The 19,387-nt window shown below is 38.5% G+C and overlaps 1 protein-coding gene and 1 pseudogene across 2 annotated transcripts in view; both read right to left on the bottom strand.

Annotated features, from left to right (window-relative positions):
- col22a1 (collagen, type XXII, alpha 1) overlaps positions 1-19,387 on the bottom strand; it is an 80,125-nt gene that overhangs the window by 34,174 nt on the left and 26,564 nt on the right. For both annotated transcript variants that reach the window (XM_087834959.1, XM_087834960.1), the window contains 9 exons: positions 10,287-10,340; positions 10,136-10,180; positions 8,467-8,520; positions 8,299-8,352; positions 7,752-7,787; positions 7,229-7,258; positions 6,751-6,804; positions 6,541-6,594; positions 1,337-1,390 (listed from right to left, as the gene is read on the bottom strand). In XM_087834959.1, the coding sequence (XP_087691085.1) occupies positions 1,337-1,390; positions 6,541-6,594; positions 6,751-6,804; positions 7,229-7,258; positions 7,752-7,787; positions 8,299-8,352; positions 8,467-8,520; positions 10,136-10,180; positions 10,287-10,340 (435 nt within the window). The remainder of the gene's footprint in view (positions 1-1,336; positions 1,391-6,540; positions 6,595-6,750; positions 6,805-7,228; positions 7,259-7,751; positions 7,788-8,298; positions 8,353-8,466; positions 8,521-10,135; positions 10,181-10,286; positions 10,341-19,387) is intronic.
- On the bottom strand, positions 14,396-17,637 carry LOC148096792 (uncharacterized; annotated as a pseudogene).

Raw genomic sequence — 19,387 nt, 5'->3', positions numbered from 1 at the left:
ATCAATAACAATTTAAAATTTACAGTTTGATGATTTCTAACACACAACCCGTCAAAAGCAGGAGGCCCCTGCTGCTTCCAAATAGAGGACATTTCATTCATAATGTTGTAAATCCAAGCCCATTATGTATTCATGATTTGAATCCTGGGTTGTTTGAAATCCCAGAAATAAACCTTAGACTAAACTCCAAACATTATGTTACAGATTTTAATATTAATTAGTCATTGTCAATTGTTGATTTGTCCTGTTCTCATTGTATGACGAATTATGATGGCTGTTTGGTAGCCGTTTGCATACTATGCATACTCTCTCTCTTCATATGTGTATATGTGTGTGTACAACAGCTTTATGTTAATGTACAATCCTTAATATGTTTTGTGTGTGTGTGTGTATGTGTGTGTGTGGGGGGGGGGGGGGGGGGTGCCAGAGGGAGTGTTCGCCCAGGGCGCCAAACAGGCTAGGACCGCCACTGCATGTAACTGTAGGGTCGAGGTAATGCTGGCTGGTCTCATCCATGAATACAAGTAGGGTTAATATGTACTGTATGTCTAGCTGTGGCTGAAAAAGAAGATTTGGTTAGTACGGCAGTCTCAATGGACATGTTTCATCCAGCACCGAGTCCTGTCCACCAGAGAGCGATGGCTCCCCAACAAATCAAAATGATGCTAATCTCCAGACTTTTTTATAGACACTACTTCATATTTGCATTATTGCAATTGTTGAAAATAGAGTAGGAATTTAAATTGTACAAAATGAGGCAACATTTTGTCAGGATTATTTAGAATGGGGGAAATTTACACGTATTTTAATGCAGCTCTAGAATCTGGAAGTTCATTTCTAGTAATTTTTTGTAAAGTACAAAAAATGTACTGCATTCACAGACAGTATAGAAAATGGTCATGGCTTCCACGTCTAAAAATCTCTTTTTAAAAGAGCACCAGGGGGCGATAGCTGTGGTTACAAAAAAGCTTAAAAGTGTACTTATATTTACATAGTCGTCTATTTGCTCATTCATTTCTGTCATTCAGTCAGTGTCACAAAGGAGATTTTTCCAGGATGTGCTCATTGTCAGACCCATCTCAGGGCTTCAGAATGGGACTTCACACACCATCACAGTAGCTACTTTGATCTTTTATACTATTGCAACTTTTTGTAGCTTTATTTTTATAATAATGCTGTATTTTTTCTAGAATTTACACATGGATAAATACATTCGGTCTGCACATCTCTCGTGATGGATGTATTTACGGGTTTGACCTAGCTTTGATAAAAAACAACTCTGAGAAAATAATCTTTGTCATCACTTTGCATGCTGCAAAATCCAAATTGTTCTTACAGCAGATCCAGGAAGGCCATCCACCCCTGGGAGTCCACCTTCACCTTTCCTTCCCTATAAGATAACAGTATAAATAGAACAATGACATGAACAAATGGTAACAATAATAAAATAATCAGCACACAATTGTCTTAGTAACATCTGAGAAATGTGAGCTTATATTTGCAACTGAGGGGTTTAGAAACTTTGGAGTTCAGAGTGCAGTACTCTGAGCTGTTCTTCAAACACAGCAATCTTGAAAACAGCTTTCAGACCATAAAACTGGGAAATAAAAATGGGAATATTTTAGTCGAGCCTCTTTCATTTGTGACACTCTCTAGAAATTATAAACTTGGTAAATATTACAGGGAAAATAGAAAGCTCTGAGATTTTGGTAAAACTTCAGTAAGCTGCTGATGACAATGATGTCGTCTCTGCCTATGCTCCTCTGATGGTCTCATTTTACAAGTTGAGAAGCTGTTCCTTAAACATTAGTGTATCCATGTGCTTTTATGTGGGCAGATGGCCGCCCCTCCCTGAGCCTGGTTCTGCGGGAGGTTTCTTCCTGTTAAAAGGGAGTTTTTCCTTCCCACTGTCGCCAAAGTGCTTGCTCACAGGGGGTCGTATGATTGTTGGGTTTTTCTCTGTATGTATTATTGTAGGGTCTACCTTACAATATAAAGCGCCTTGATGTTGTCATTTAGCGCTGTATAAATAAAATTGAATTGAACTGAATTTCCTATGGGCCATATCGCTGTAGATAGGTAAAATCTCATAGTCATGTTGGGTGTAAAAAAAGTGTAAAAAGTAACGTGTTAAATGTAACAATGTAACAATTTGATTAATTTAAGATATTACTGTACTAAATTCACAAATTGCATTGCAGTTACAATTACGTCATTAGCTGCATTCTACAGGATTTTCAGTTATCGCCATGCCAGGCATAGAGAAAGAAAAAAAATACAATTTAAACAAACTTTGGGATACAGTCAGCTGATTTCACTTTTTAAGAAAATGATGGATAGGTCTACAGAGGAGATATGGATATTACATTTAATAAGAAATAATGAATGTAACAATAAAAGAAAATTATTTAAGATTATTTTATGGAGTAACAAGAAGGAGTGTAACAAATTACTTGTTCTGGGAGTAAATGAGTAATGTACAGCATTACTTTTAAGAAAAGTAACATGTGTAATACATTACTTTTACTAGGTAATGACCCCAGCACTGTCTAGAAGGTATATTTGTATTAACAAAACCAAGATGTGAAATTGTTATGGGTTCTAGCTGTTATGTGTAGGGCAGCACGGTGGCGCAGTGGCCTCACTGCAAGAAGTGCCTGAGTTTGACTCCACCATCTGGTCAGAGCCTTTCCAGATACTCTGGCGTCCTCCCAGAGCACAAAGACATGCAGTTAGTGGGGTTTTGTTAATTGGTGAATCCAAATTGCTCATAGATGTGAATGTGAGTGTGAATGGTTCTCTGTCTTTATGTGTTAGACTAGTGACCATCCAGGGTGTACCACGCCTATCGCCCTGTCGTAGCTAAAACAGGCCCCACACACCCTGATGATGATAAGCGGAAGAAGAGCGATGGTGTAACTGAGAAACATTAGTTTTGGGGCAACTCACATTTTCCCATTAAAGCTATGTTCAAATTATACTTAAATCACACATTTACTTCATGATTTATTTATGAAATATCATTATTCTCACTATGTAGGCTAATTTTTCACAAAATCTTACTGTTTTAATCTTTTTTTAAAAAAAAAAAGCCTTTTGTGATGATTGCTGTTGTTTCTCTTGCTTTCACATAAAACTACATGCTGTCAGATTCTTCTTAATAAGTTTGTTGACGTAATCCTCTTCAGTCCTTTAAGATAGTCAGTCAGCATTCCAGGCTTCAATCAGCGATCATATAAGGATAAAGGTGAAGAAACAGGACTCAGCAGCACTGAAACCAGACAACTGATGACTGCTTTTCAGCAGCGGAGGTGAAAGCAGCTCAATCTATACCTACTCAACCATATGACCAACTCTATTAGCACTGGCAATAGGGGAGGCCAACCCATTATCACAGCTCAGAGCCTAGCTTTAACTCCCTCACCTCCACACACACACACACACACACACACACACACACACACACACACACACACACACACACACACAGACTTTCTCCCTGTGAATCTTCAGAGTGGGTTTAACAATCCAAAACCTGAAGAAAGAAAATAGGTCAGACTTCTCACAGTCTGTTTTTCTGCATGACTCTCTTGGAAAGTACCCCACGAAGCTGCAAAGTACTTCAGCAGGACTTCCACTGATATCATGAAAAAAACAAGGCTACATAGAGGGATGTTTTCTACATTTCTACTGAAACATAAACCCAGTGTGGCTGTTTTATTAATGCTGTTTAAGCATAAATATTTTGGAGGTAGAGAGTTTGTCTTTTGACAAGGTTTGGCTGGACTGTGTTACCCAGCTGAGCAATGACAAAGTCACATACTGCTGATAAGAAGTTCATTGCTCCCAGTAGAGAAGGGAGGGGAGAGGAGGTCAATGTCTTTGTTAATGTTTTGGAGGAACACATTATGTAGAACTACTGTGTCTGTTTTAATTACAAACTGCTGTGTAATAGAACCAGTGTTGAGAGAGAGAGGAAGAAATATACGAGACACATGGGACGAGTTGTTAGAGAGCACTGATAAAAGCTAAAGCATAGGCTCTGACTAGCATGAAGAATAAACAGCATCTTTCTTGATTCCATATAAAATCAAAATAATCCAGCTGGAACACGATAGGTTAGGGACTAAACAGCCAAAAAATATAAGTTACAGTTTTTCTCATGAAATCTTTGCAAATGATTTCTTTTTAAGAAATTATCAAAATGTGGTAAGGATAATATTAATCATATAAAATATTTTTTTTACTGATTTTTTATGTTTGTTAGTTTGTTTATTTGTGAATGTTACTAAATATCATAATGATGTAGTATTGGTCATGATTTATCATTGCTCATAACCTTAACCCTATCCTTATTCTATCAGAATATATGTGTACACTACCAGTGTATTTGTATATGATTTATAGTAAAGTGCAAAGTTTGGACACACCTTCTAGTTTAATGATTTGTCTTTATTTTTACTACTTCCTAGCAATATATAAACATAATTAAGTAACTCTAAATATGTCTTATATTTTAGATTCCTCAAAGTAGCCCCCCTTTTGTTTTGTTGACAGCGCTGCAAACCCATGACCTTCTCTCAATGAGCTTCATGATGCAGTCACCTGAAACGGTTTTCACCTCACAGGTGTGGCTTGTCAGGGTTCATTTGTGGAATTTCTTGCCTTCTTAATGGGCCTGGGACCATCAGTTGTGTTGTGTCAGGTTGGTACACAGCTGACAGCCCTATTTGACAACTGTTAAAATCCATATTATGTCAAGAACCAATCAGCTAAGTAAAGAGAAACGACAGTCCATCATTACTTCAAGCACTGAAGGTCAGTCTGTCTGGAAAATTTCTAAAACGCTGAATGTGTCCCCAAGTGCAGTCGCAAAAACCATCAAGCGCTATGATGAAACCGGCTCACATGAGGACTGATCCAGGAGATGAAGCCCAAGAGTCACCTCTGCTGTTTAGGATAAATTCATCTGAGCCACCAGCCTCAGAATTAGGCTCAGATTAGATTAGAGGCCAGATAAATGCCACACAAAGGTCCAGTAGCAGTCACATCTCTACATCAACTGTACAGAGGAGACTGTGTGAATCAGGCTTTTATGGTCAAATAGATGCTAAGAAACCATTAAGGAAAAGCAACAAGCAGAAGAGATTTGTTTGCATCAATGGAAAGCTGCGCTTTGGTGTGGTGAGTCCCAGTTTGAGATCTCTGGTTCCACCTGTCGTGTCTTTGTGTGAAGCAGATAAGGTGAATGATGGTCTCTACATGCATGGTTCCCACCGTGAAGCATGGAGGAGGAGGTGTGATGGTGTAGGGATGCTTTGCTGGTGACATTGTTGGGATTTATACAAAATTGAAGGCACACTCACCCAGCATGGCTACCACAGCATCCTGCAGCGACATGCATCCCATCCAGTTTGCGTTTAATCGGAACATTATTTATTTTTCAACAGGACAATGACCCCATATACACACTTGGGGCTGTGTAAGGGCTATTTGGAGCAAGGAGGGGAGTGCTGGAGTGCTGTGCCAGATGGCGTGGCCTCTACAGTCACCTGACCTAAACCAAATCAAGATGGTTTGGGATGAAATGGAGGCAGAATGAAGGCAAAAGGGCCAACAAGTGCTCAACATCTCTGAGAACTCCTTCAAGACTGTTGGAAAACCATTTCAGGTGATGACCTCGTGAAGCTCGTCGAGAGAATGCCAAGAGTGTGCAAAGCAGTAATCAAAGCAAAGGGAGGCTATTCTGCTCAGTATGTTTTGCAAAAATTTCGTTTTTTTGGTTTTCTCCAAAATATCCGGCTGGTGTTTGAGTTTAAAGCTAGGATTGGGATCGTGACTGATGATGACTTAGACCTCCGAAAGCATTTAGTCAGATGACCTTGAATCCTCCCTTAGTTATGCTGCAATAGGTGTAGTCTGCTGGGGGATTCCCATTGAGTGTTTTTTCTTCAGTCACCTTTCTCACTCACTATGTGTTAATAGACCTCTCTGCATTGAATCATACTTGTTATTAATCTCTGTCTCTCTTCCACAGCATGTCTTTTATCCTGTCTTCCTTCTCTCACCCCAACTGGTTGCGGCAGATGGCCCCGCCCCTCCCTGAGCCTGATGCAATGCATCACGACTTGTTGTGATTTTGAGCTACATAAAAAATTTGATTTGAACTGAAATGAATTGAACTGAATATCCTTTTCAAGCTGAAACACTTCCTGTGAGTTTAAAGTACGTGTATTCACTCAGTTGCTAAAACTGTCAAAAGTAAGGTGAAAAAACAAAATGTGTCCGAGTTCCACTGTAATTTAGTTTAAAATTGCTGAGTTACATAAAACCAAAAATACAATTTGGCAGTGTAATAAGAACAAAGAAACAGGCTGCTCCTCACATAACATCTAACCACGGGGCACGGCTCTACCTGTGTTAGAGCTGGAAACAGAAAGTCAGATGATGCAAAGATAAAACAATCATCAGGTGAACTGATCCTCCCCCGGTACAGTAAGGTGATATTCTGACACCCTCCCAACAAAATGAGATTCTTACCCTCTGACCAAATTCTCCAGGGTTACCGGGTAAACCTTGTTCACCAGGAGGACCCTGAGGAATAAATCACCAAAAATCAAAACCGCAAAACTGGCATGTTAATAAATTGTTGAGCATTGCATCTGATTGTGGGTTTTCAAACAACAGCAACTATCAAAAGTTAAACAGCAGGAAAGCGGAAGAAAGGAAATAATAAATCAGGATCCTTACAGGAGGCCCTGGGTGTCCTTCAGCACCTGGAGGCCCTTGTGGTCCAGGCTCACCCTGAAACAGGTCAAACAAACACGTTTTAATACAGTAACAGTGAAAAATTAGTGAAATTAATCATCAAACTTTTCAAAAAAAGCTTAAACTTTAAAACTTATAAAGTCACGAGTCCAACATGAGATCCTTTCTATACATTTGGTTGGATAGTTTATCATGCATTTGATTAAGCAAATTAATATATTCTCTTCAATCCATTATTTCCATTTACTGATATCAATATTGGTTAGTATTACAATTCCAATTTTCATAAAATGCCATATTACACTTACTTTTCATGCACAAAGCTACATTTTCCAAAGACCAAATACACCAAATTATTCATAAACAGCATATTTTGTGCGGATTATTTTTATATTGGTGCCCGGATTTTCATGCTGCAGTAACAATCTGCTTTCAGTGAAACTGTTAAACAACTGCTCACCTTCTCACCCCGTAAACCTTCTGTTTGTACCTGAAATTAAAGCACTGAATAAATAATGACATCCTCACTTGGATTTGTGAAATTCATTGATAGTTACTGTGATGAAAAAGTGTATGTAATTTCTTTTCTCAAAGAAAACAATATATCCATCATTAGTCATTATTAAGCTCATTTTCTTCATCCCATTAAGAGATGTTAAAACTGTTTTTAACCCATCAACTGAAATAATCTATATTTTTAGATATAATAACAAGTGTTGTCAAGTTTCAGCTAAAGTCCTGCGCTTCACTAACAGACACAGTGATCTCGCTTCCTGTCTTTTTATACACTTCAGTTAAAAACACGACGATCGCTCTTTGATGATCTGCTCTGTCTTTAGCAATAATCATTAAAAAATAGTTAAAATGCAACATGTGAGGTTTAAACGCATGCTGCTGTAACCCTGCTATCTTCATCATGACACAAACCTATAATCCTTAAGAGTATAATTCTTATGTACCTTTGGTGTATTTTTGGCACTTACCGCATCCCCAGGTAATCCGGGAAGACCTCTCTCCCCCTGTGACATAGGTCACACAACAAGGACAAACCCATCATTAGAATCAAGAGGCTCTCAGGGCAAAGTCCCTTAAGGGATATGATGACGGCACAGCGACAACCATAATTTATGAGATGAGCTGTGCGGATGCTTACTGCAGGCTAAAAGAAAGTGAAACTTGTGGGTAAAGAACCGCGGCAGCTCTTTGTGCTTGTGTGTGCATTAGTGTGTGTGCAGCTGGGTGTGGTAGAAGCATGTGCGTTCCACTGGAGGAATCATCAAAGTTGGTAATTACAGACAGACAAATGAACTGCGTTTTAGTTTCTCAGACAAATGAGGGGGCAGACTTTGATGGTGCACAGAGGAGACTGAGGAATGTCTGGAGAGAGCAGACAGTAGCTCGGGAAGCTTTTGATAAGTCTTTGAAAGAACTCATATCAGCAGCACTTAATAACATTACACAACAGTATCATCAGCTTGTAATCAGGTGAACAGTGTTCCAAATACAATAAAGGTAAGTGGGTGGGCGTACCTTGTCACCTTTAACCCCGTTGGGCCCAGGTACTCCAGTCAGACCTCTCAAACCCTAATCATAAAAACATAAGCAACAAAAACCTTACCTTAAAACCTTAAAAAAAATACAAAGGTGACGGACCAAATGTGTCACCGACTGATGTCGCCATCAAAAATCAACACTTACATCCTTCCCAGGAAAGCCAGGTTTTCCAGGTAATCCATCAAGACCTGGCTCACCCTGAAATGGGAAAATTACATTTTCTCTTTTAAAATGTAGGCAAAAAGGCAAACTTCAAAACCCAAGATAAAAGAACCTTCGAGTAATGAATAAAGAAGGAAATAAGAAACAAAAAACATAATAGCATAAAATCATAATAGGACAAAAGAATAATAGCTCTTGTAGCTAAATGCCACAATACTGGGGACAGTTTCACATAAGTTAATGCTGACTTAGACATGAAAATGTGTTTTGCTTAATAATATCAAATTTACTTGCATAATAAATTACATCCAGTACTTCCTATACAAAACGTTCTTCACTTGCAATATACAATATCAAGAAAGACCTTCAATAAAAGGTCTACACTACCATCAGGTTCCTCCACCATCACCAAGTATAAGACTTGTTATTAACATGTCCTTTGGGACATCCTAGATATCTCGACATAGTGGCTTTGGTTTGAATCTGACCAACCACAGTCGTGGTTAGTACGGACGTGCTTAATAAAGAACAGCTTTTTCAGTCAGCAAGCACAACTTTAAATCAGTCCTGTGTGTCTCCTCCAAACCACCTATTCCCTTTATCGCTTCACTGAGGTAAGGACTTTGCCAGTACTTTTCAGCAACAGGAAATTGCTTACTGTCTGACTGAACAGCTGATGGACAGCTCTAAAAGGGGCATCAGTTTGTCTGAATGGGCCTATATGTGCTTAGAACCTGCTACTCATCCCCATGCCATACGGCAGAGTGATCAGTGGACTGATTTGATGCACAGTTCTTTATTCGAACCACGTTAAAGACGTTTAGCTTGAAGTTAAAGCTGACCTCTGAACAAGAAACACTGAGTACAAAAACAACTCAACACAAAGCAGCATTAAATAGTTGAAAACAGCTGTTGATTCAGGGAAATAACCTTTCACTGAATTATTAAAAGCCTAAATAACATTCAGTGTGATGGCAAACAGCTCCTAGAAAACCTAAGACATCAACAAAGCTTCAGCGAGCCTGAATGAAGTGCATTATATCCTGTAACGCCCCCACAGAATTCCAGACAGGAAGTGTGGAGAGTAAATCAAGGAAACCACATCTGTTTGCACAATTACGCCTCTCAGTTCTCAATTCCTCTGAGAAGAAAAGTCTCTTTCTGAAAAGTTAAGCCCGTTATCAGGATTTGCAGTATGAGCTGGTGTTCTGCGCAGGTTCAACCTAGAAACGTGGCCCAAATCCCAGGACATGCTGGGAAAGCAAATGAGCTAACTCTCTCGTGACCTTCAGCAACAACTGTTTTAAAGATGTAGCTCGTATCTGCTGCAGCGGAACTGTGTGGCCAAACGATTAGTGGCTGTAGCAGGAGGCCCCCAAGCAGGAATAAGTGAAGAGTGAAGCAACTGTTTAAACTCTATCAGGTTGCCGGTAACCTGGTCAGGTTCACATCTACCTCTTTATATGGAATTTTCACAAATTTAGTTTACCCAAATGGAAAACTTTAATTGTCATTAAAGTGTATTTAATACACTTTGAAAGATGTGAAAGGTAAAATCTTTTAGTTACTGAAACTGTGTTTGTTGTAGCATGCGGCTACAATGCAACTTCTCCATAAGCCTAAGCCGAAGTGGTTTTAATACGTGACTTACCCTGGTTCCCGGTGTTCCCGTTTCACCTTTTGTACCCGAGTCACCCTATAACAAACCAAAGCAACATAATTATTTTTATAGAAATATATTTCTATAAACTGCCATCAAATCAGACCATCATTTGGTGGAAGTTAATTCGGATTATACTTACAGTGACACCTTTTGGCCCTGGTGCACCAGGAATTCCAGCATCCCCTTGAAGACCCTGTGAAATAAACAAAACAAATACTTGTATTAATAAAAGTTACTGACTTCCACCAAAGCATCACTATTTCTGACTCGAGCATACTGAGGCTCGCTGGGGTCGGCTAAAACTCCAAAAGATAAAAAAATAGCTTCTGTCAGTGATAAAAATTATCCCAAGAAACCCTTAAATGTTGACTTATGACCTTCTGTCCACAAGCTACCCATCTAAAATGAGCAACTTTGTTGATGTTGTGACATGATCAAACCTTGAAAGACCTTCGCAAAATTAGAGAGAGAACCTCAATGATCAGATGATCTCCTATGAGGAAGCAATTAGTGACAGTGGGAAGGAAGAAGTCCATTTAAATGGAAGCAACCTCAGGCACAAGTTTCTTCCTGAGAAACGACAAACAATAAAAAATAATAAAGTGCTCAGCACACTGGAGTCTAGAGATGGCATGATACCACTTTTTTATGTCCGATACCGATATCATAAATTTGGATTTCTGCCGATACCGATATGAATCCGATATAGTGTGTTTTTTAAACAATAAACCGTTTTTTTTTTTATATCTTGCTGCATTTTGTATAAGTTCAGACTCAAGTTTAAATAAACAACAACACTAAAGCTATTCTGTTATACCTGTATGTAAAAAATACACTGCGCCCAAAATATTTCATAGTTCAGCAAAACTGATCAATCTAATAAACTTAAACCTGCTCCATCCTTCCTATTCTGGTATTTTAAAGAGTACTTAGCAGAATTATTAAGCAACCTAACTAATAGGGTTGCAAACTCCCAGCAAAAAAAAAAAAAAATAGGGAACCACCCCCCACCCTCCACCTCATGATGCTTAATCGATGTAATCAAATTTAATTTGATGCAGGGGGAAAAATGCACAGAAATAAATTATTTTTCAAGAATAATTAAATAGATTCAACATTTTTCTTCAACTGAATTGCAGAATTCACAGATGGTACTTTCCCAAAGGAAAAAGTACTATAGCTTACTAGTGTATATTAGACTTAACAGTTACTATATACCGTAATGGACTTCTATATATTTTACATCAGATTAAAACTTTGGGTGTAAGAGTCAGATAATTATTTATTAAAAGCTAGACATTTTAAATGAGAATAAGAAAGAAAAGTATGTCTTTGTGCCCCCTTTTCCCTGTTAATGCCCTATCGGCCCCCCTGGCTAAACTTTGCTAGATCCGCCCCTGCACAGTTACAGCCGTCAGCTGCGTAGAAAAAGATCCTGGTGTAGAAAGTAATAATAAATACATTCTAACAACAGCTTATCAAGCTTAATAGGGCTGCTGTTGTTCAGCCGCTGGTTTCCTCTTTCTGGTGAGAAGTGGGCCAAAAACAAACAAGAGAGACGGACTGGCGACAGAAAAGCCGATCAGCTGATCATTGATCAGTTTCAGATTGAAGTAGCAGCAAGAATAGGGAGGGAGAGAGAGAGAGAGGCAGTTGCTCTATATATCGATTGTTAAGCTTAACGCGGGAATACTTTACAAACATTCAGAGATGAACTTACACACTTGCTTTACTTCTCTCTGGGAAAACTTCCTCGGAGATGAAATGCTGGTTTGGTAGCGATGCTACAAATACACACAGCCGCTCTATCACTGATGCACACTGCTGCAACGTGCTACGGTTATGAGCCGAGTTACGCCGTGTAGCAAGTTTTGTGAGGTGCTTTTTTGATATTTAATGGATTGGATTACATTTTTTATTTCTTGCCGATATCCGATCCAGTAATTTGGGTCAGTATCGGACCGATACCGATACGTAATATCGGATCGGTCCATCTCTAGTTATAAGCTCATGTTTTACCAACTAATGTTTTATATGACTGACCTAAAACTTACACTTTTGCTCTGATAAACAGTTCGGCTACATTCTCACATCATATTGTTTATTTGCTGGGTGTGACAACTAAGTTCCCCTTCAAAGGACGTTTTGGTGACAGCAGCTAACAGTGTCAAAAACAGCAGCACTTACTGAGAGAAATCCTGAAGAACTCAGCTCAGTATGATTGTCATCAGACAGAAGTAAGCTTCTTTAACAAAGTAACAGAAACACACCGGCCATCTGCAGTCATTATGGGGTACAGAGGGTCAAGTCTGACATCACCATCTTCAAATTACTCAAATATGAGCGATCCCTCTCATGTACTCATTTTTAATCTTGTTCATTCTGCTTACTTTATATGAATATGGTAGCATTTTCAATTCCTCCACTTCCGCCTCGACTTCCTGTCTTTCTGTCAGTGGCACCATGTCAAAACATGACAGCAGGTCTGACTATCATTTTTCATGTCTTGCTGCTCATTCATCATGCTTACAACTGTCACAAGTCACCACTAATACTTGTCTTCATCCTGTCTGCATCCTCTTTTTTACGTCTCTTCTGGACTGTCCATTGCTTAGGATGGTTGACCCCAGATATTTAAACGCATCTACCTTTGCTACCTTTGTTCTTTGCAACTTTACTGTTACACCTGCTCTCTCTAATTCACACTCGTGTATTGTGACCTTCGTTCCTTTTGTCTCCAGTGTATACCATCACGTCTCCAGGCTCTTTTACACCTGCTCCTTATTCTTCTACAGATCACAATGTCATCTGCAAATATCAGGTATACCATGGCCTTGTGCCACTCGAACCAAAATGAGTACATTTAATCCAAAGCAAATAACCCTAGGCAAACAGATAAGTGTGGGTGAGGAGCTGGCTAAGATGGGACAATGACTTTTAGCCATTTTTCCCTTGTGAAGGAAAAAAGATTTCAAACTTGCATGTATATCTTCTCACCAATAGTATTAGATACAAATAAGGCTTTCGTGAAAACACTGAATAAAAATGATACATATTTGCTAAATTAGGATAAAATAGAAGGCACAGAGTGATACTGAATGGAGAGCCATTTGTAAACCGTAAGAGTCTCTTCTAAGGGAACAAAGAGCAAAAACAGCCAAACAGCAGATACATTAAAGTATTTCAAGTTAATTTAAAGGAAATAAAGAAATGCAACTAAAGTGGGGTACAAAAAACTTAAAACCACAGATACAGATAAGAACACACTGTCTCACTAAAGTAGCATATTCTCCCAACCTTTGTTAAAAATCAAATAATCAAACAGTACAAAGCTTTAAACTGTTTCACAATTTCTTTTTATTTTATCATGAAATTATGTTAAAGGTCATGCTAAGAAAAGTTTCCAACCCAGCTCAAGAAAATGGAGAAAACCTCCATTAATCTTATAATCAACCATACAAAGAAGATGGAAAAACAATAGAGAATGCACTTATGCATGCTCAGGCATCCAGGTAAGTAAATCCCAAATGGTTGAATCTGTTCATCTGGACGTAGCGTTTTCAGTGGGAGAAACGTTCTCCTTCAGTCACTTGGATGAGTGAGGAAACATTTCTCCCACTGAAAACGCTACGTCCAGATCAACAGATTCCACCTTTTGGAATCTAGAATGCAAATGATGGTTGATAAATAGCTATGTATGCAATGTGACCACTGGCTAAGTTAGGCCAATTCATAGCCAGTGGCCTCAAGGAAATTTATATTGCATGGTAAAAACCCTGCAATATAAAAGAAAACCCCAACAATCTAACGATCCCCTCTGAGCAAGCACTTGGCGACAGCGGGAAGGAAAAACTCCCTTTTAACAGGAAGAAACCTACGGAAGAACCAGGCTCAGGAAGGGGCAGCCATCTTCCACGACTGGTTGGGGCATCGATGGTACAAAACATGGACATAGCTTGTTCGTTGGAAACATGAAGCAAATACAGAAGAACCTTAAGTGTACATTCAGTCTGAAGTCTACCAGATGGCAACAGCTAGCCTGATGCAAACCTATAGACATCTATAGGAAAACAACTTTCTTTCTTGATCCACTCCCCCTCATCACAGCTGGTTTTTGCCATCAAGATGGCAACAGTGATAATGCTCCTCTTGACCAATGGATGATGTTACTGTAGCTATATCAATATTTTATACAGTCTATATTCTATACCAGGGCTGTCCAACTCCAGTCCTCGAGAGCTACTGTCCTGCGGCTTTTAGATGCATCCCTACTCCAACAGCTGAATCAAATGGTTGGATTGCCTCTTTAGCATGCCATCAAATCTGGCAAAGGCCTGATAACAAGCCATTCATTTTATTCAGGTGTGTTGGAACAAGGATGCATCTAAAAGCGGCAGGATAGTAGCTCTTGAGGACTGGAGTTGGACACCCCTGTTCTATACTGTCTATGGGGCTTGAGGGGAAAGAGTTGTAGTGGTGTATATACATGGGATGTCGAACGATGGGAGTGGGGAAGAAATGCACAGTTCCCCTTACTTACTGCAAACTACCTTTCAGAAATTGGGATAGATGTAGTCAGGATATGCTAAATGCAAGGCAGCACGTAGAAGCCATGTTGTCCATCTCCGCTGATCCTTTTCCTCCACGTCCCTGGGTTGAAATGTCTGCTCTTGAGGAGTTTCCATGTGAGATGAACTTTCTGTAGGGATGTCCTTGTTTTTCTCCTCCAGGTCTGTAGTTTCGCTTGTTTTGATCCTCTCTTCCTTTTCAGTTGACTCATTGGATTCAGGTGTGAGCTCAAAACTACTTTGATGGGGTTCACCTCTTGCCTTTCTTCTTGCAGAGCCTGTTCATTTTGTCTCACTTCCTTCTGACAATCAGCCAACTTTTTGGTAAGCTCCTGGACTTCCTGTTTGAGAGCGTTGTTTTGTTGCTTTATTCTCTTACTGTCATCGTCAATGGATTTGAGTCCTTGTAAAACAGATTTGACTTCCTCCTGAACAGCAATGTTTTTTGCTTCAATTTCTTGTTTCAGGTCTTGGTTTTGATTGTTCAGAGACTCAGTTTCCTGCATTAATTCCTCACACAGTTCTATGATATCGTCAAAATCTTCCTGGGTTGCGTTTGCCTCATGGATGTCAGTTTGGAGAGCCTGGATTTGGTTTCTCATTTTATCTTTTTCCTTTTGAAAATTCTGTTTCAGCTCACACATGCTCTGTATTGTAGCATCATTTTCTAATCTGAATGCCTGGTTGTCTGTTTGGAGATCTTCAACTTTGAGCAGCAATGCTATCTTCTCCATTTCATACTCTTCATGCTTACGGTGCATTTTTTCTTGCAGAATCTCTTCATTTTGTCTCATTTCCTTCTGACAATCAGCCAACTTTTTGGTAAGCTCCTGGACTTCCTGTTTGAGAGCGTTGTTTTGTTGCTTTATTCTCTTACTGTCATCGTCAATGGATTTGAGTCCTTGTAAAACAGATTTGACTTCCTCCTGAACAGCAATGTTTTTTGCTTCAATTTCTTGTTTCAGGTCTTGGTTTTGATTGTTCAGAGACTCAGTTTCCTGCATTAATTCCTCACACAGTTCTATAATATCGTCAAAATCTTCCTGGGTTGCGTTTGCCTCATGGATGTCAGTTTGGAGAGCCTGGATTTGGTTTCTCATTTTATCTTTTTCCTTTTGAAAATTCTGTTTCAGCTCACACATGCTCTGTATTGTAGCATCATTTTCTAATCTGAATGCCTGGTTGTCTGTTTGGAGATCTTCAACTTTGAGCAGCAATGCTATCTTCTCCATTTCATACTCTTCATGCTTACGGTGCATTTTTTCTTGCAGAATCTCTTCATTTTGTCTCATTTCCTTCTGACAATCAGCCAACTTTTTGGTAAGCTCCTGGACTTCCTGTTTGAGAGCGTTGTTTTGTTGCTTTATTCTCTTACTGTCATCGTCAATGGATTTGAGTCCTTGTAAAACAGATTTGACTTCCTCCTGAACAGCAATGTTTTTTGCTTCAATTTCTTGTTTCAGGTCTTGGTTTTGATTGTTCAGAGACTCAGTTTCCTGCATTAATTCCTCACACAGTTCTATAATATCGTCAAAATCTTCCTGGGTTGCGTTTGCCTCATGGATGTCAGTTTGGAGAGCCTGGATTTGGTTTCTCATTTTATCTTTTTCCTTTTGAAAATTCTGTTTCAGCTCACACATGCTCTGTATTGTAGCATCATTTTCTAATTTGAATGCCTGGTTGTCTGTTTGGAGATCTTCAACTTTTTCCTGCAATGCTATCTTCTCCATTTCATACTCTTCATGCTTACGGTGCATTTTTTCTTGCAGAATCTCTTCATTTTGTCTCATTTCCTTCTGACAATCAGCCAACTTTTTGGTAAGCTCCTGGACTTCCTGTTTGAGAGCGTTGTTTTGTTGCTTTATTCTGTTACTGTCATCGTCAATGGATTTGAGTCCTTGTAAAACAGATTTGACTTCCTCCTGAACAGCAATGTTTTTTGCTTCAATTTCTTGTTTCAGGTCTTGGTTTTGATTGTTCAGAGACTCAGTTTCCTGCATTAATTCCTCACACAGTTCTATGATATCGTCGAAATCTTCCTGGGTTGCGTTTGCCTCATGGATGTCAGTTTGGAGAGCCTGGATTTGGTTTCTCATTTTATCTTTTTCCTTTTGAAAATTCTGTTTCAGCTCACACATGCTCTGTATTGTAGCATCATTTTCTAATCTGAATGCCTGGTTGTCTGTTTGGAGATCTTCAACTTTGAGCAGCAATGCTATCTTCTCCATTTCATACTCTTCATGCTTACGGTGCATTTTTTCTTGCAGAATCTCTTCATTTTGTCTCATTTCCTTCTGACAATCAGCCAACTTTTTTGGTAAGCTCCTGGACTTCCTGTTTCCATTCTTGATCATTTTGTTCATAAGCACTCTCCTTTGCTTGTTGTCTCAAAGCTTGATTTTCACAGTGCAAATAGGCAACGCAATAGTTCAGGTCTGAATTCTCCAAGCAAAGCTTCTCATTTTGTAGTTGTAGTTCCCTTTTTTTCTTGTTTTTAGAAAACCCATATTCTTTGAGAAGCAGTTCAATGTTTTTTCGGAGGTTTTCATTTTCATCTTTGAATTCCCTCACTTGCTGGCGAAGTTTTATATTCTTTTTAATCACATCACTGGGAATGGAGGGGGACTCAGCCATTTTTGTAATTTAACTAAAGTTAAAATCTACTACTACTTACAACAGTACTAACTGTGTTCCTTGTTCACTACAAAACGTGCCTCAAATTACAGTCAAGTGTATAAACTGTTTGCCTGTTCAGTGAGGTTATAACTGAATGGACGTAGGGTTTGGGTTACTATATGGATTTCAGAGCAAAGGAAGCCTGTTTAAGATCAAAGGAATTCTAATAGAATGTGATGAGTAATACTGATGTCATAAGAAACATGTGATGTCACAATGAACATGTCAGATGAAATGATGGAAAAAATAACAATAGCATTATCTGGTAAATTGATTAATGATTCCATGATCTTTGAACCTGTAATGGACTTTATTAAAAAAATTTAACAAGTGAATAAAATGTTTTTAGATAAATGTGTATTTTAATGAAAATTTGCTGAGCTCTTTTAAGCAGGATTGTGATGTGTGCATTGTGCCACATTTAAATCTGGCACAATGTAGACTTTACTTTAAAAAAAAAGTAAAACAATTTATGATAAAGTTTAAAAAGTTCTGTATTGGCCTTTCACTGCTCTAATCTCTGAAAGACAGAAATTAGAAATTTGTATCAGCAGTGTCATCCTCTGAATGCTTCATCACACTGTGAGTTATGTTTTTATCCTTCAAGACTGAGCTGATGGAGAACAGGGTGTTTTTTTTTATGTATTTATTTGACTTAAATTCACCAAGTCATCATCATTACCTCAACTTGATTTCATAGATGATCCAGTTTTTGTTTTTTTGTTATTAAATGTCCCCCTCTGTCCCTACACGTAAAACCTTGTTAAAAATCAAGATTGCTCTAAACGATCCAAGGACATATAAATGCCATCTGTGTTTGTAGCAATTTGTTAAATAAGCATATTAAATAATATTAAATTAATGCACAGTTGAAAAGATTCAGGTCTTTTCTACCTTTATTTTTAAATTCAGTCATATTATATGATTAAATGCTGCTGCTGCTGCTTCTTCTGACATGAACACTGAAATCGGATGTATTCTATGGATGTTCATTTAGATTTGTTTGCTGCTTGTGTGATTACAGATGCAGTGAGAATCATGTTTCCCAGGCTGAAGACATCCTAAAACTTTCCACATACTGAGGATAGAGGACATTGACGATGCTATGTCACTGTTCCTGTCCAAGGAGAAGAGCCTACAGGTTCTTTGTGTAAATAAAACTGATTTTAATGGAGGAATTTATGTTGCCAGACTTTCCTTTTTTTGTGAAACAGATAAGTAACTGAAAGAAACTAGAATAATAAAAATATTTTTGTCATGTTCAGAGGGTTTAAGTTGTTCCAGAATTCTTTTCAGCTCCTGAGCTTGTTCTTGAAAAGCACTGTTCTTTGCTTCTTCTTTTAGAGCCTGATTATGATCTTTGAAAAATTCATTTTCCTGCTTCATCTTACAGTATTTTCTCTCGTTTTCTATAATTCTCTATCATTTTTTTTGCCTGAAGATCATATTGAGGAGCCAGGATTTTGTGATGCATTTGAGCTTTTTCCTGCCGAAAGTCACTTTGCAGCTCACACGTGCTTTCATTTCCATCATCATTTTCCTGTCTGAAAAATATTTGCAGACCAGTACTTTACTGAAAAGACATCTGGTTATAAGTAGAGATGGCACGATACCACTTTTTTATGTCCGATACCGATATCATAAATTTGGATTTCTGCCGATACCGATATGAATCCGATATAGTGTGTTTTTTAAACAATAAACCGTTTTTTTTTTAATATCTTGCTGCATTTTGTATAAGTTCAGACTCAAGTTTAAATAAACAACAACACTAAAGCTATTCTGTTATACCTGTATGTAAAAAAAAAAAAATACACTGCGCCCAAAATATTTCATAGTTCAGCAAAACTGATCAATCTAATAAACTTAAACCTACTCCATCCTTCCTATTCTGGTATTTTAAAGAGTACTTAGCAGAATTATTAAGCAACCTAACTAATAGGGTTGCAAACTCCCAGCAAAAAAAAAAAATAGGGAACCACCCCCCACCCTCCAC

Source organism: Neolamprologus brichardi, chromosome 22 (genome assembly GCF_056152115.1).
Source record: "Neolamprologus brichardi isolate AB-2024 chromosome 22, ASM5615211v1, whole genome shotgun sequence".
In the NCBI taxonomy this organism is placed as follows: Eukaryota; Metazoa; Chordata; class Actinopteri; order Cichliformes; family Cichlidae; genus Neolamprologus; species Neolamprologus brichardi.
Note: the sequence above shows the minus strand (reverse complement) of the source record. Positions and strands in the feature narration are given on the sequence as shown.